The 16,132-nt window shown below is 41.5% G+C and overlaps 1 protein-coding gene across 4 annotated transcripts in view; it reads left to right on the top strand.

Annotated features, from left to right (window-relative positions):
- CARMIL1 (capping protein regulator and myosin 1 linker 1) overlaps positions 1–16,132 on the top strand; it is a 217,630-nt gene that overhangs the window by 87,569 nt on the left and 113,929 nt on the right. For all 4 annotated transcript variants that reach the window (XM_054164475.1, XM_054164473.1, XM_054164474.1 and 1 more), the window contains 2 exons: positions 10,048–10,098; positions 14,087–14,146. In XM_054164475.1, coding sequence (XP_054020450.1) covers positions 10,048–10,098; positions 14,087–14,146 — 111 coding nt within the window. The remainder of the gene's footprint in view (positions 1–10,047; positions 10,099–14,086; positions 14,147–16,132) is intronic.

Here is a 16,132-nt window from a genome sequence, read left to right as displayed (position 1 = left end):
TGAACTTCTGTCTAAGGGAAAGCCAGATGCAATCAGCCGTGTGGATGCCTGAAGCTGGCCTGGCCTTGGCGTTTTCTGCCTGTTAGCTACAGAGCGGGAGGAAGGGGAGGGACTTTGAGCTGGGCTTTATCATCTGGTGCAGAATTTCGTAAGAATGAAATCTGTCTAGCATCATGCAGCTGCATGTTGAGGGACTGGGGATGTTGTTCACACCTCAGTTGTTTAGCTGCCCTGGCTGTAAAAGTGCCTGCCAGAAGTCTTCGTGTGTTTTTCTTAGGAGATGCTAACTCCTCATCATCTAAGCTGGTGGATGGGAGGTCGACACTGGGTGAGGCAGCAGAGGATGCCTCAGCCATCTTCAGCTCCCAATGCTTAAATAATGAAGTATGTGAGCTATGGAATAGGAGTTGCAATGGGTAGTGAAAGGGAGATTCCTTCAAGCCCTGCTTGAATAGTTTATTCTGTTCTTCCCGCTTCTGGGCAGTGGTTTAAAGCACTGAAAGAAAATGTTTCTTTAGCAGAAGGGAAATGTGATACACTAGAAAAAAAACCAACAGCTGTACAAGAGACCATCTTATAAAATGTAAAACATTATAACAAATATTCTGAGTTTGGAGGCTGTGAGTATAGTGGTGGCTTTTAAGGATTTCAAACAAGCAAGTGGTTGGTTCCAGCACTTCAGCACCATTTTTGTCTGGAAAGATTGATGGTCTTAAGATATCAAAATGTAAGATGAAGACTTGCAGCATTCCTCAGGTGTTTAAGGATGGGGTAGCTGTCACAGTCATGCTAGTTCCTGTGGGTACTTTGTATTTTACACATTGTAGGAGGTGCAGAAAAGATTCTGCAGGGAAGCAAAAGGAGGAAATGGAAATCAGAGTGCGCTAGAGGACTGAAGCGAGGCTTTTGGCAGAGCAATGTGGAGGAGCAGATCTTGAGTAACCCCTTCTGGACCTTACAAAGAAGAGAGTTTTGCCTACACCTGTAACAGGTTTCTTTGGGAAAGAGCTGCCTTGGCTTGGAGGTTTTCATAACTCTCCACCCATTGATTTGATTTTGTTTCAGTTTGTATATGCTATGGAGAAGGACAGAAGGGACTTTATTCTTCAGACTGAGCTGACATCTTTCTCTTACCGTTGGGCCTTGGGGCTGTCCAAGGTCAGTGTTATTGCAACTGTGGTTTGTGGCAGTGGGTATTAAGGAAAATCGTTTTACAATCCATGTTTACTTTATTTTAATATTAAGTGGAGCTAAGTGCACTACATTTTACTAATTGAATCTTCATTTAATTGTTGGTAACAAATGCAAATGCTTGAAGAGGAGGTTCTTATAAAATGTTTTCCTTAGGAATCAAGTTGTGTTTCCTCTGTCCCTGAAGTTTTTGTTTCATTTCCTGGTCTTTAAGATTCCACGTTACGGTTGCGTGTGACATACTTCCAAAGAGAGCGGCTCCGTCACCAAGGAATGCTGCAAAATGTTTAATCTGGCATTTCTAAGTGATGAAATTAAAGAAGATAAGAATAAAAGCCCTGCAACAGCAAAATCTATTTCCAGCAGCTTCTGCATAGAAACAGCATCATACACAGCATAGCAGAATGCTTCCAGCCGTACCTGCTTTCCATAAACCCAGAAAGAGGCTCTGTGTAGGAAGGAGGGAGGTGTATGGATGTCTCCTACTATTAACACCAGGGATAGATAGGTAGTGGGAAGAATTTTCAGAAGGTACCTGTACACTGTTTTTGTCCTGGAGAGAAGTAATGTGAGAGCATCCAAACTGTTGTGCAGAAATGCTGGGGCCAAGGAAATGCAAGCCAATGGATTGTTTTCAACCTATTATTTAACTGACTACCAAGGGCTGGAACATCTTAAAAGGCTGATATGTGGGGAATTTATCTGCTGTGGCTCTTTGTAACCTGCATGGAGGCAGGTGGGTCTGTGTAATGGCTGTGTACAGGTGAGGGTGAAAATGGGAAAAAAATCTGAAAGGAAGCTGTATTAACAATAATGTGCTAGTGACCTATTTATGTGTAACACAGGGAGAGGGAAGGAAAAGCCTCATTGATGAGTTACAACTGAATGTATACGGTTGAGCCTTGTACCTCTCTTGTTCCCCTCCTATACTTTGGCTGGAGCCAGTGCCACAGAGAGGGCTTTGTATCGGTCAGATGCTGCTCTCTGTTTTCTATTTTCATCTCTCAGAGCGGGCTTCAATAACACTGCAGTTATGTCTTCTGGTATTGAGTGCTTTACAACACTATAGCTTTTTGTTGCTAGGAATTGTGTGGTGATGAGAGGAACAGCAAGGAAGTTCTGCAGTCTGCAGGGGGTTGCCTCAGCTTAAAGTGCTCTGTTGTACATCTCTCCAAACACCATGAAAAATCTGTTCAATGACTGGTTGGAAGACAGGAGCCTTGTGCACATACACAGTATGATTGCCCCTCTGCAAGCAGCTCTGCAGTTAATGGAACAAGAGGACACAGTCTCAAGCTGCACCAGGGGAGGTCTAGGCTGGAGGTTAGGAGGAAGTTTTACACAGAGACAGTGATTGCCCATTGGAATGGGCTGCCCAGGGAGGTGGTGGAGTCACCATCATTGGAGGTGTTCAGGAGGAGACTTGATGGGGTGCTTGGTTGCATGGTCTAGTTGATTAGGTGGCGTTGGATGATAGGTTGGATGTGATGATCTTGAAGGTCTCTTCCAACCTGGTCTATTCTATTCTATTCTATTCTATTCTATTCTATTCTATTCTATTCTATTCTATTCTATTCTATTCTATTCTATCCTATTCTATCCTATTCTATTCTATAGTACATGATAGAAAATTCTTTACTGTTCAGTCTCAGAGCCAAGGGAGCTCCAGTCTGCACTACTGGTAACTGTATCACAAGTTACTCCAGGTAACAGGGACCAGCACCTGGGGTGCCCATGGCTCCTGTTGCTGCCATTGGTGATGTCTGGTTGAAGGTGAACCCCTGTCTCAGCATCTTCTGCAACACCCCCTGTACTGGAATAGCTGGGTCATTTGCAGACAGGGCTGTATGTAGCAATGGTTTGTTTCTGTTTGTGCTCCAGGTGCTAAAGAAGCAGAATTTGATTCATGCATCTTTACACACATTTTGCAGAGCTAGGACACTGCCTGAAGGCAGCAGTGGTGGTGTCATTACAGCTGTTGGAGGAGCTAATGAGCAAATTTGGTTTAGGCAGGAGATTTTTGTTTTAATTTGCTGTGATAAACCTTCAAGCTATGATGTTTCCTCTTATACTCCAGAATTACGAGCCATTTACTCCAAGTTTCTTTTTCAGAGTTTGCCACTTCATTTTGCCTTCTTGTTTTAGGCAAAACTCTTGGTATATCCATCCCTTAGTTGCTGTCAATTTTAAAAGGAGGATACTTTTTCCTTCACTATTGTCCAGGGGGACATGTTTATTGTTGCCTTTGAAGTAGAAACTGATTTGCATATTGGAACAGCTCTCCAAAACTTAAAAAAATATTTCTGTTGAAAGGATCCTCTCTTAAGTTAGATGAGAAAGGAAATTTGAACAAAACACTCCATTGTGCCATCTTGTGGTGTTCCTGCTCTTGCTCAGTAAGTTAAATTGAAGGGTGATTCTATTCTCTTTAAAAACAGCAGTTTTATTGCCAACAGATCTGGTATCTGACCCCACCTTTTTGTAAGAAAGAGTTTCAACCAAAAAACCTTCCCCATACCATCATTTGCCATCCACAAAATACGGAAATTGGTGACCCATAATGGATCAGGCTTGTGCTTTTAGTGCAGGGTGACAGCAGTAAGGACTAGTGAAAACCTGCGCTCTGTGGTGGCAGGGCAGGTGGGCAGGCTATTTGTCTGTGGCTACAGCAAGGGGACCTTGTTGAGGAAGGTGTGGAATCCTTCAGGAAAGATCATAGAGTAGCATTCAGCAGAGTAATCTTTGTGGGGACAGCTGAGGTCATTGCTTGTGCTGAAGAGCATGACCCCATCTTGGGCAGGAGTAAATTGTACTAATGCAAACAGCAGCTTCCCTCGCTGCTGAGGACCTGCTCTGGGGTGTTTTGTTTTAGGTCTTTGGCTGGCCACGCAGGCACCAGTGATTTAGGCAGGCCTGGGAATGTGTTCAACTTGGCTAAGGTCCAGTAGGGGGAAATTCTGGTTTTGTGTGTGAATGCCAAGAACTGAATTGCTCTAACATTTTCCTGAAGGATCTTCCCCATCTGCAAAAGGTTGTTTTAGTGTTGGTGACTAAGTAAGTAGGCATATAGAACAAGAGTTAATAAAGTTTGTCAATGGTTCTATCATAGGTGACACCTTTAAAGGAGAGACACCAAACAATCAGAAAAATTTAACCCTGGGCATTTAAGAGGGTTGTGGGTGAGGGTGGTGGTGCTGTGAGCCCATGGATTGGGGCTGAACTGGGTTGCCTTGCTGGTGTCATCACTTTGCAGAGAAAACCACCCTATGCCAGGTTGTTGAAAAGATGTGGTCTAGGGCTGGCTGGCAAGTAAGTGGGTGGGATGTGGAGGAGAATTGGAAGAAAAAAGTGAAAACTAGTGGATTGAGGTAAGAGCAGAGTAACAGGACAATACAAGGAAATAATGAGGAATATTAACAGTAATACCAGTAAAAGAATGTGTAAAGCAAGTGATGCACAGTGCAATTGCTCACCACCCAGAAGCCAATGCCCAGCCTGTTCCCAAGCCGCAATTTCTCCTTGCACCTTGCCCTGGCCATCTCCCTCAGTTTATATACTAAACATGATGTTATATGGTATTGAATGTCCCCTTGGCTTGTTTGGGGCACCTATCCTGGCTGTGTTTCCTCCCAGCTTCTTGTGAAAATGAACTCTCTGCCAGCCAAAACAATACCGCTGCTTCAGAAGCAGTGTACATGTTTGTGTTGTGCTTGAGATAATCAGCCCTCCAAAAAGACCTCCAAGATGTCATCCTGCCTCTTTGTGTAGGGAGGCTCAGTGCTTTAAAAGGGGAATGCCTTGCTTGAAACCAGCTCTAATATGTCTAATATGATGCTGAAAGAGGCCTTTTATCTAATCGAATTCCAGTCGCTTCAGGATGGAGCATTTACAGCACCAGGCATACAACCCAGGAAATGAACAGTCGATCCTGAAGGGACTGGGAGAGATGGGAGAGACTGGATGCTCTAACATGTATTGATTAATCTGTATTTTAACAAAGCAAAAACTGTATTAAGTGCTGCTGCTTTGCCTCATGTTATTATGTGTATACAGGAGAGGAATCAGTAGTGGTAATGGAAAGATTATTACAGAAATCATAAAGCAACTAATGTGAAAACTTAAAAAAAAAGGGTATTTGGGGTAATAATGGTAATGAATAATGATAAAAATAGGGATGGTATAACTGAGAGGTGTATAAAGGAAAGCAACTTGTCTTCCTGCCTTTAAGGAGTTCTCAAAATGATGAATATCTCAATAGGAAAACATGTCACATATGCTTCTTTCCTTAAGCAAATTGTAATGGAATAGACTGAAGCAGTTTTGAGGCTGACAAAATGGCAGGTGCAGGGGAAGAAAGAAACCATAGTGGAAGGAAAAGATCAGAGAGTGTATTTGAAGATGTAAAGCTACAACAGTTGATCCAAAAAAGTACTAAGCTTTATATATATATAATATATATATACACATATACATATCCATACACATTATATATATGTGTGTGTGTGTATAATTTGTGTCAATCAGCATCACAAGACTTCCTGGGGCCCTTGAAATGCTGAGATGGTTTGATTTTAGTTTGTATTCAATCATGAAGCCATGAATGCTCACTGTGTTTTCCAGAACTGTATATTTCTGGGTGGTTTGAAATGAGTAGTAGTAATTTTTAAGAAGATTTCTTACATTTACTCCTGAATTTGAAACCTCTTTAAATATAGATAAGGTGGCTGGAGTTGTTGTGGTCTGTTTGGCTGAATAGCACAGAACCATGTCGCTGTAATGATCCTCAGACTGGCTGCCAGGTATGGTGGCTGGGTTCATCCAGTGCAGCCCTGTTAATTTAACTTGCAGTGCTAAAATGAGTAATAAGGCTCAGAATTTGACAATAAGTCACAAAATACATCTGTGTGTTTATGGTTTGTTGATACACTAGCCGAAGATGGGTGTTCAAATTCATTTTCTGTACTGAAACAAGCTATTTGTTCTGTTAAATAGCAGGACATGGGTCTCTGGAGAAATAATTTGCAGGCTATGTTTGTGGTGAATTAGTTTTTCAATTTTTAACTTGTTTCATGCACATTGTGAGCAGTGTAGGGAGCGCTGCAGGATTTGGAATTATAAAAACATTAAGAAATCATCAAGTCAGGTATCTCTGTGTGTAGTCATTTAACATAGAAATGATAACCCTGTTTTATGCTTGGAACAAGGCAGAGTAGGAAGACAAACCAAAGCTACTGTAAACTAAATATAATTGTCTTTTACTGTCCCTTCCACAGTGCTGCAGCCAGGTTATGTACCCTGTATAAAATGTGCCTAGATGTGCTTGTTGCCATCACATCGGTCACTTGCAAGCATTTTGGCTTGCAAGGTGTGTGAAAGCATGAATCCACTCCTGGGTGGATTTACCCTTCATGTGTTTATCTGTTGATGGGAATCCTTTAACTTTATTAATGATTGAATACTACTTGTGACCAAACAATATGAAGAATGAGGCTGTGGCTCTTGGGCTGAACAAGCGATTGTTTTCTTATCAAAAGATAAGGTAGGTTATATACACTGTGCCCAGCTGACATTCCTGATGGGTTGTGAGTAAGGGAATGCTTTGTTTCAGGGTTGTCCCTGGAATTAGGGGTCTGTCTACTCCTTTGAGTTCCTGGTTTTTAGTGCTTTTGACCACTATCCTCCTCCTGTGCTCAAGGCTCCTCAAGTGCAAAATAAGCCAAATGTTGGCAGTATCTTGGTCATAACACGCTTGAGAACTGCTAGAGAGAAACTGGTGGCTACTTTTACTTTTTACTTTGTTTGTATGAAGAAATGAAAAACGTCAGGAAATCCATAATCTATCTATTCATAAACCCTATCTCTCCCGGATACTTCTGAAAGCCATAAACAATTGTGTAGTTAAGCACATACTAGTTATTCATGTCCCAGGAATGCAGAGACCTGGGGCTTCTTTCACAAAAAGAGCTTGGTGCTTTTAAAAGGGGACTGTCGGTGTGAAAACACCTCCGGTGCCTCTGCCTTTGGCGCCAGCATCGTATTTCGCAAGGGAAGGGGTAGTGCTGCCTTGTTTTAAGTAGCCTGTGCTGTATGTTCTGTTGCCCTTGTAAGCACTAACAACCGTGCAGAATCCTATTGACCGAGACATGGGCGAGCCGGTCTTTTAATACCCATTATTTGTTTATGCACTGCAACTTTATCAAGGAGAAGGAGGTCACCGCAAACTGTTGGTGTTTAGCAGTGTATCCAACAAGTCTCAAGCTGATTTGGGGTAGTGGCTGCTATGTTGTTAAACGTGAATAAAAGCGGTGGTGTCGAAATGCAGATGTCTCATACAATTTTGAAAAGCCTGAAAAAACAAACCAGCCCCCAAAACAAACAGCAGCAAAAAAACCCCCAAACAATCAGAAAGCAACTAAAGATGGTCCTGTCAAAGGTTGTTATGCATACTCAAGGATTGTATTGGTTAAATATTATGATAAATGCCAAACCTCTCCTTGGCCAGTTATGCTGTTGTGAACAAATAAAATAAACCTGATCTGCAGTTGTCAAGATGGGGCATGAATTTTGCAGTAACCTTATCTTCAACTGGCTTTCTGTAAAAATCCAACTCATTGTTTGTGACAGTCTTAACTGTGAAAACTGTAGGAACCTCAGTGTTATGAGATTAGAGGGCTCAGGCTTTCTTGTACTGTCTTATTTCTGAAGAGTAGTTTCTTTACCTGCTGAGTGAGGAGTGTCATCTTACAGCAGTCCTCCTCTTTGTATGTAAATGCACTTTCTTAAGGTGAGTACTTCAGCTTTTCTGGTCTTAGCAAGATCACCCCGGGAGCATTGGTGCATCTGCCATGAGAATATAGGCTGAGATGCTCTGTTGTGATACAGCCTTCTGGTTACCTGGTTTGCATTTGGACAGCTTGTGTACTGTAATCGTGTTAAGGGGACCCTGTAATGCTCATAAAGTAGCTTGAACCTGTATATGCAGGAAACCATTTTGTAACAGGATTGACATGATTTTTCTACAACCATTTGTCCCGCTGTGGTGACACACACAAGCGCCAGCCTCTCTAGTGTTGGGCTGCTACTAAGAAGAGGTATATGGAAGAAAGCTCTTCAACAGCTGTCTCACTTCTGCACCTGAGATGTGGTGACCCAAAGCAGATCAGAAGAAGCTGTTGCAGCTCCTCTGTGTACTGCTCTGGAGGCATTTTGCTGGTGGTGCTGGGTGCAGGAATGGTGACTGATCATCTGCCACTGGGTAGCTTGTTAGTGAGTGAGATGATGAGCAAAAGGGGAACTCTTCTAATGGATTGCAAAGCTTTTCTTTTGAGCTTGCAATGGTGTGACTGAGGATGTGATCTTCCTTAGAGAGTCCTAGGAGAGTGACGCAGGCCTTACAGCAGGTGGCTGCCCTGAGGAGGTGGGTGAAGGAGGAAAAAGCATCAAGGTTTTATTACTGCAAGAGAGCACTGCTGTCAAGCTGCAGAAACTGTGACTGTGCAGTGGTAAAACCTCTTGGGTTGACCCTTCCCCTTATTTTGCATGCTGGGTTACGGAGGGTATACTTCTGGTATGCACAGCTGGGAGGAGAGAGAGAGCAGAAGAGACTGCTTCAGCACCACATGAGTGCAAGGGGACAAGTCATCTCTGTCTGACAAAGCCTCGATGTGCCAACTGACTGGCAGCAGTGGTATGCCAGCCAGCAAAATAGGCCTTGAGTGAAGAGGTGAGCCTTACAGGAGGCAATGGTTACTATTTCATGGTGGTTTGGCTCTACATGCATGATTACCAGAACACTAGTTATGATCACATCATCCCTGAAACAATCTGCTAACATCCAGCACTAGTACAACATTTTTGTTCTTAGGTTTCAGTAAGATGTGGTTCAGCTGGTGTACTGAAGCGGAAACCCAATCTCCAAAGCATTTCAGCAGGGTTCAGAGTTGGGTGCTGGGTTGCCTTCTCAGCCTATTTCTCCCTGTCCAAGTGAGGAAATTTTGTGTCAATCTGCTCACTGGAAATGGATACTTACTGAGCTAAACTGGGTTCAGGAGGTTCCAGCTGTGTGAACATCTCGCTAAATGCTGTGGGATTTGAATCCAGATGTTTGAACTAAGTTTGTTTCAATTTGTTGTCTGGCAAAAGATGGAGCCAGCAGCAGCTAATGCCCAGGTAAATCATAAAGCTATAGCATAGTTTTGTGAAATGAGTTGTCCCTTTAGCAAAGCCTAAAACCTTTGAGTGGGATGTGCTATGGGAGATTGGAGTGGTGCTTTTATATATCATTATGTTTTGATTGGCAGTAACTTCCAAAATATGTGGTTTGTTGTATGTTTTTCCCAGAGTCACTAGCCTCAATAATACAATGAGTGCTGGAGAAGAAATGCTGGTGGTGTCAATGACAAATCTTTGCATTGTTGCTCTAGAAATGCACCAAGTGTGTCCAAAAGAAAGTGTTTGCTTGTGATCTCTTATCTGTGTTGTGTTTATCTTGAATATTTTTGTTATATTAACTGCATCATATGTTCCTGGTAGGACTTCTTATCCTTGCTTTTCTTCTTTTTAATTGTCACTAGGATTGGGATTAGATGTTCTTGAGAGATGGATCAAATGTATCTCTTCACATAGGCACTGTACTAACTAGCTTATAGCTGATCAGATTCCATCAGTCTCCACTGTGCTCTACTGGATCTGAGCCCAGCTTTGCTTCCTTCAGTATATGACAGTAAAGGGAACGGAGAGTCCCTGTGCTAGAGGCTTTTTCCTTTTGGTTTTAGGACTTTCCTGCAAAAGAGTTTTTCATAATATTCCTGATTAATTAGGTATTTCTTACAAATACTGTTGCTTTTCTTTCAATAGGTGTTGGCATCATGTCGGGCATTTCTGTTAACATCCCGGATTCCCACCAAGGTAAAGCCACTGTGTTTCTCTAAATATCCTGGGTTTATTTTTTTTAAAGATATAAATGTAAGTTGCATAAACTTAGCATATTTTATACTTGTACATCTGTCTAAAAAAGAAGAAACTGAGGAATGGTATTTTGCATGGTGTTGAGTTAAAGTGGTGCTTCTGTTCGTGTGAGTGGGTTTGTCAATGTATAGATACTGTTTCAGAGGAATTTTAACTTCTAGAAGTGCAGGTGGATGAAAAATTGTGCTGGAAACACCAACTTGAAGAGCTGTGAGGTGACCCTGATAACCTTTGTTGTGGGACAGTTTATCTCCAAACAAGCTGATGGTGTTACTCCTTTTAGTGTTTGTAGTGCCAAGCAGGAGTATATTTGATTTGGAGACAGAAATGAAGCTGAATTTTATTACATTTCAATGTTCCTGATAATTTCCGTGGTTCATTTTGGAAAGCATCTTGCCAGCCTGCATTGCCACTGTCAGAGATTTTTTTTTCCTATTTCTCTTGCAATTCATAGTGATAGTGATAGTTTTAGCAGAGAAAAATAATTTCCACATGAATGAAAGTGACTGATGTGGAAGAACAGCTCTTGTCCAGCTTGGAATCAGTGAATAGGAATTCATCATGTGTTCTGTTTTCTTGTGTTGCAGGCATGTGTGGGTGGGGGTCTGGGATTGGAAGTATAGGTATGAGTGAATACATATGCTTTATAGATCAATAAATAGACTGATCAGATTTTAAGTTATGGTGACTGGTAAATGTGACTATCCCTTACTTATCATTTAAAGACACTGACTCATAGGATGAAGTTTGAATTTCTGCAGAAGGGAAGGGAAGGGAAGGGAAGGGAAGGGAAGGGAAGGGAAGGGAAGGGAAGGGAAGGGAAGGGAAGGGAAGGGAAGGGAAGGGAAGGGAAGGGAAGGGAAGGGAAGGGAAGGGAAGGGAAGGGAAGGGAAGGGAAGGGAAGGGAAGGGAAGGGAAGGGAAGGGAAGGGAAGGGAAGGGAAGGGAAGGGAAGGGGAGTACTTTAAAAGCTAGAACTAGTTCTTGCTACATTCTATATAATGTAGAATATATAGTTGCAACATAAGTAAATGTTTCATAGATAAGCTTATGAAATATTTGTGGGAGTGTATTCAGGTTTGTATTGCCAGTCTTCATTAAAGTTTGATTGTAATATTTGGAACCAGTGAAATTAGCTGTCTTGGTAACTAATTTAGAATGATAGAATTGTTAGGGTTGGAAGAGACCTCTAGGATCATCTAGTTCCAACCCCTCATCTCACACTAGATCACGTTGCCCAGAGCCACATCCAGCCTGGCCTTAAAAACCTCCAGGGATGGGGCCTCCACCACCTCCCTCGGCAACCTATTCCAGTGCCTCACCACCCTCATGGTGAAGAACTTCTTCCTAACATCCAATCTGAACCTACCCATTTCTATTTTTTTCCATTCCCCCTAGTCCTATCACTACCTGACACCCTGAAAAGTCCCTCACCAGCTTGCTTGTAGGCCCCCTTCAGATACTGGAAGGCCCTCTCATCTCCAGATTGAATAGCCCCAACTCCCTCAGTCTGTCCTTATAGGAGAGGTGCTCCAGCCCTCTGATCATCCTTGTGGCCTTCTCTGGACACGTTCCAGCACCTCCAGATCCTTCCTGTAATAGGGGCTCCAGAGCTGGATGCAGTACTCCGGGTAAAAACTTGATAATAAATGAGATTTTTTTTTTTTAACTCTTGTAAAAATTATTTAAGATCTTGAGGCAGATTATGTTTAGAATGTGTTCTATACTTTTGCTGCAAAGCAAGAACTATAAACCATGTTTTTAAGCAGAGAAACGAACCAAAGATGAACTCCAGAGATGTTGCTGTGTTTGCTGCTATTTGTTAATTTTAGTCAAGAGGATTTTTGCAGACTGAGTTCTCGAGTGAGTCTAGATCTGGGTAAATTTTCTCAAGAGTAGGAAAGTATTTTTGATTGTGTGTACATCTATATGTTTGCACATATGCAGCACCTCAGCAAAAGGAGAACTTTTCACTCTGGTAGGTAAGTAATTTCCCAAATAGGATTTTGAAGTGTTACCTGAAATGGCTTTGTGATTTGGGTAAACAAATGTTAAGTAGTCTCATGCGTTTGTTTAATTTGACTAGCACTGGAGTAAAAGAACCTTGCACTTTTGTGTGCGTAGTCTAGCTTACTCCAGTAGCTAGCAGGAGTTGCTATGGATATTTTTTAATATTTCTTTTTAAAAATTCTTTCTGACCTGAATAAACTGCACCAAGCCTATGTCCTATCATCACAAAAGATTGTCAGTCTTCACTGAGAAATAAGGCACAGAAGGGGCCTGAAGAGAAGCGAGTGTCTTGCCCTTGGATAAATGCAAGGCACCGGTGTGGGGGTGTGGGCATGCTCCCTTCAGCTGTTGTGGCACCCCTGTGGTGGTCTGAAACTGCCCATTTGCTATGGATGCTGCCTCTGCAGCAGAAAAAGTGAAACAAAGCATGTGAAGATTTCTGAAAACCTTCAGAGCAAGGTTTGGTTGCCAGGTTAAGTCTTTGGTGGAAGGTGAACTTTGTGTAATAATAGCTGAGAGGTGCTTGTACCTTCTGATGCTGTCAAATTATGAGAGCAACTGAAGAGAAAAGGATTTGGGAAATAGACAGCAAAGAATAATGAGTAATAATGTCTTCAATCTCTTCAGCTATGAGTGGATAATGTAGCCAAATGCTAAAAAAAAAAAAAAAAAAGGGTCTTCTACTTCGTAAACAACCCAAAAATTCAATGCATTCTAGATGATAACTATTTTAATTGGAATGTTTTTGGACAGCTTCATCCTGCTGGAACACTGTGATTGTTTAATGATTTGCTAGTGAGACCTTGGCATTTAAGGAGATCCCTCTACTCTCTTGCTGCTTTCTGAAAAAAGATTAGCTGATTCTTATGGTTGCAAGCTGGTACCTCCATTCCCAACTTTCTGATGTGCTATTGCAGCTGAGCATCTGAGCACTCCATAAGTCATTCAGAGTCATCTCTTGGAAAGATTGCCACAGATACAGCGATAGGATAATATGGTGTTTGCCAGTTAGCCTGGGAACACCCTGGCTGTGAAGCTAGGATAAGATAAAGTACAGGAAATTTTGTGCAACACAGACTGCTCAGTTACAATGGTTTTAATGATAAATAAAAGGAAGTGACCATACTGATGCCTTGCCCCTTTAGTTATGATTTATTCCAAGAGCTTGTTTCTGCATATCTCAGATGTCAAGATGTTTGTCTGCATAGTTTTGAATTCATATCTTACCACACTCCCTGTAGCCTTGGATTTGTCCTTGGAGAAGAGAACTTTCCTGCCTTCTTCCAAGCTTTCATTTGGATTCAGTATGTTCACTCTTCTTCCCTGCTTTTTCTGACTGTTGTCCAGGTAACCCACTCAGGCAAAGCAAATGTATTATTTCCACTCATACTTTCAGACATGCTAAGGCAGTTTTGAGCATTTATATATCTATATCTATCTGTGGTGTTTTTATTTACATATGTATATGTAAAAAGTGGTGTGTGTATGCCTCTTCAGCTTCTGTGCAATAAAATTTTCCTCATCTGTGTTCAGTGTAACTAATGAAAGAGTAATCTGTGGTGCTGTAAATATTGTAATTAATGATTATTCAGTCACAAGACTGCACATCAGTAGGGTATTGAATAAAAGATGCTTTTTATGGTAAAACTTTGTTATAAATCTTATTATAAACTCATGTGCTTGTAGCTTGCAGTAGAAGGTCCAATGTGGTATTCGTGTCATTTGAAGCTGTAAAAAACAAATGCCAGTGTTCTTTTAGTGGAGAATGCAGTCAGATGTTAACAAACACTTAGTGTCAATTACAGAAGCTGATATAAATTGCTCAAGGTTTCTTAACCTCACTGAAAAGTGTAACTGCTCTTTAAAATAAATTGATATTTGCACTGATGTGGCATTTTCTTTTTTTTTTTTGACTACAGTTGGAACTAACTTTCAGCTACTTGGAAATCCAAGGAGTAACTTCCAGTAAACCAGGTCAGGTGAGTGTATTCCAGATAAAAGACACTTGTTTACTCATTGCTGCATCTGTTCCAGTCGAGGGAGTGATGCTTTAACACGCGGCTCTCCCCATCTGGTGAGCACACTGTATGTTTGCATTCTTACATTCGTGATGCTTTAAAGTCTTAATGATAAGAATTTCAAGAGCCAAATTTAGGAATGTGTTGTGGAGGTGGGTTGACAACGAAGAATATTCCTCCTGGCCCTCCCCCCTGACTATGGGACAAACTTTCATTTGTTTAGTAAATGAATATTTTTCTCAGAGATGAAAGAACAGTGGCTGGTGTATAATCATCACCATGTGAGCCTGAACAGCTTCTCTGATGTCTAGCTTTATGGTGAAGCCAAAAGCTACTGCTTACATTGCAGGCAGAAGTGGTTTGCTTCCAACTGTTCTTGTTGCCATTACTATATACAACAGAAAATGTATTTGACAGCCAGTTATGTGCCCCAAAAGTGACTGTCAAAGAGAAGGTACTGAAAAGAAGAATGCCTCTTGATACATTTTTCATTCATAAGATGAACGTGTTGACAAGATTTGACAGTTCAATTGTGTCAAAGTCTTCATGTGTTTCACATGCATTTGGCTTTTACAGAGATTCTTAAAAATAGGAGCATCTGATATGTTATTTGAATGCTGACAAGGTCTCATTGTGTTTAGCACGTCACCTTTTTAACCTGGCTTTTGAATCCTTCCTTAAAAGGGGGGGGGGAGAAGGTCCAGATGTTTACTGTTTAAATGGGGAGACATTTAGTACATTTTATGTATGTTTTTGTGGCTTAACTCATTTAAGATACTAAAATGCCATGGCAGCTAATGCTAATTATTCCTGGAAGCCCAGGCAGGGTTTACAAGTGGTTTTCAGCAGTCTCACTTAGCACACCATTTTCCTAAATATTTTTCCAAGGTTTTACATGTTCACAGTCAATAGTATTTTAGATGTGTAGGGCTTATAACTGAAGGCAGGCAGAACCCCAGATCATTGCTTGTGGGACAAATGGTATTGTTGGTATTCCTGCGAAGAGCACGTTACATCTGTGATCCCTGAAGGATGCAGTCATGTGCTAGGCATCTTGCAGAAAGCTATGAAGAGCTTCCCACTGGAAGATAAGTGAACAAACGGACAGAGTATATAAGGAAACGTTGTGTTGATATTGGTGGTGTTGAAAAACAGTAGTAAATTGCCCACTCACTAATTCATCTTCAGGGAGTGATTGCAATGGGTTGAGAAAGGATTTGAATTGGTGGGGAAAGTTGTGAAATTCTCAGTGTGATTTTTGGGATAACACAGCTTCTTTGAAGATTATCTCGCTGATGACCTTAGACATGAACTGGGAACCAGTCTTCCTTCTTGTTCTGTCTGCACTTACTGCTTATTCCTAATGTTAGCTTCTTGTTATGTATGCACAGCTTCTTATGTCAATAAGAATTTATGACTTGGGCTGTGCTAAATATTCGCACTGGAGAAGGCAGAAACATTACATTGCTTCCTGTGAGGCAGATGAAGGCAGAAGCAGACCTAATGTGTCAGTCATACAATAATCTGTTTTGATTCTGAACACTCAATAAATAACAGAGATGGGTTGCAAAAGGGTTTATTTAAAAAAAACACCCTTGCTGAAGCATGCATCCCTCAGACAGCGGGACAGTTATGCCAGCTGAGATAATACTTCATCTGAACTGAGACAATACATTACCATAGCATTTTCTTAAACAGCATAGATCAAAGCATTAGAGCTTTTCCAGAGGATCAGAGCCATTAAAGGCTTTTACTTTTTTGCTGGAGGAAGCAGGCCCTGCTTGTTCAATAGTTTTCTGTCAGGCTGCACTCACTTCTTCTGGTGTTCTGGGATGTGTTTCAAAAGAGGACAATGCTATGAAAAGTTTTGGTTTTCAAAGTGTCAGCTGAGGTCAGGATCCTTTGAAACTTTTCTTCCCGTGGGAAGCAGGGCACTGTTAGGGAAAG

The sequence above is a fragment of the Dryobates pubescens genome, chromosome 9 (genome assembly GCF_014839835.1).
Source record: "Dryobates pubescens isolate bDryPub1 chromosome 9, bDryPub1.pri, whole genome shotgun sequence".
Lineage (NCBI taxonomy): Eukaryota > Metazoa > Chordata > Aves > Piciformes > Picidae > Dryobates > Dryobates pubescens.
Note: the sequence above shows the minus strand (reverse complement) of the source record. Positions and strands in the feature narration are given on the sequence as shown.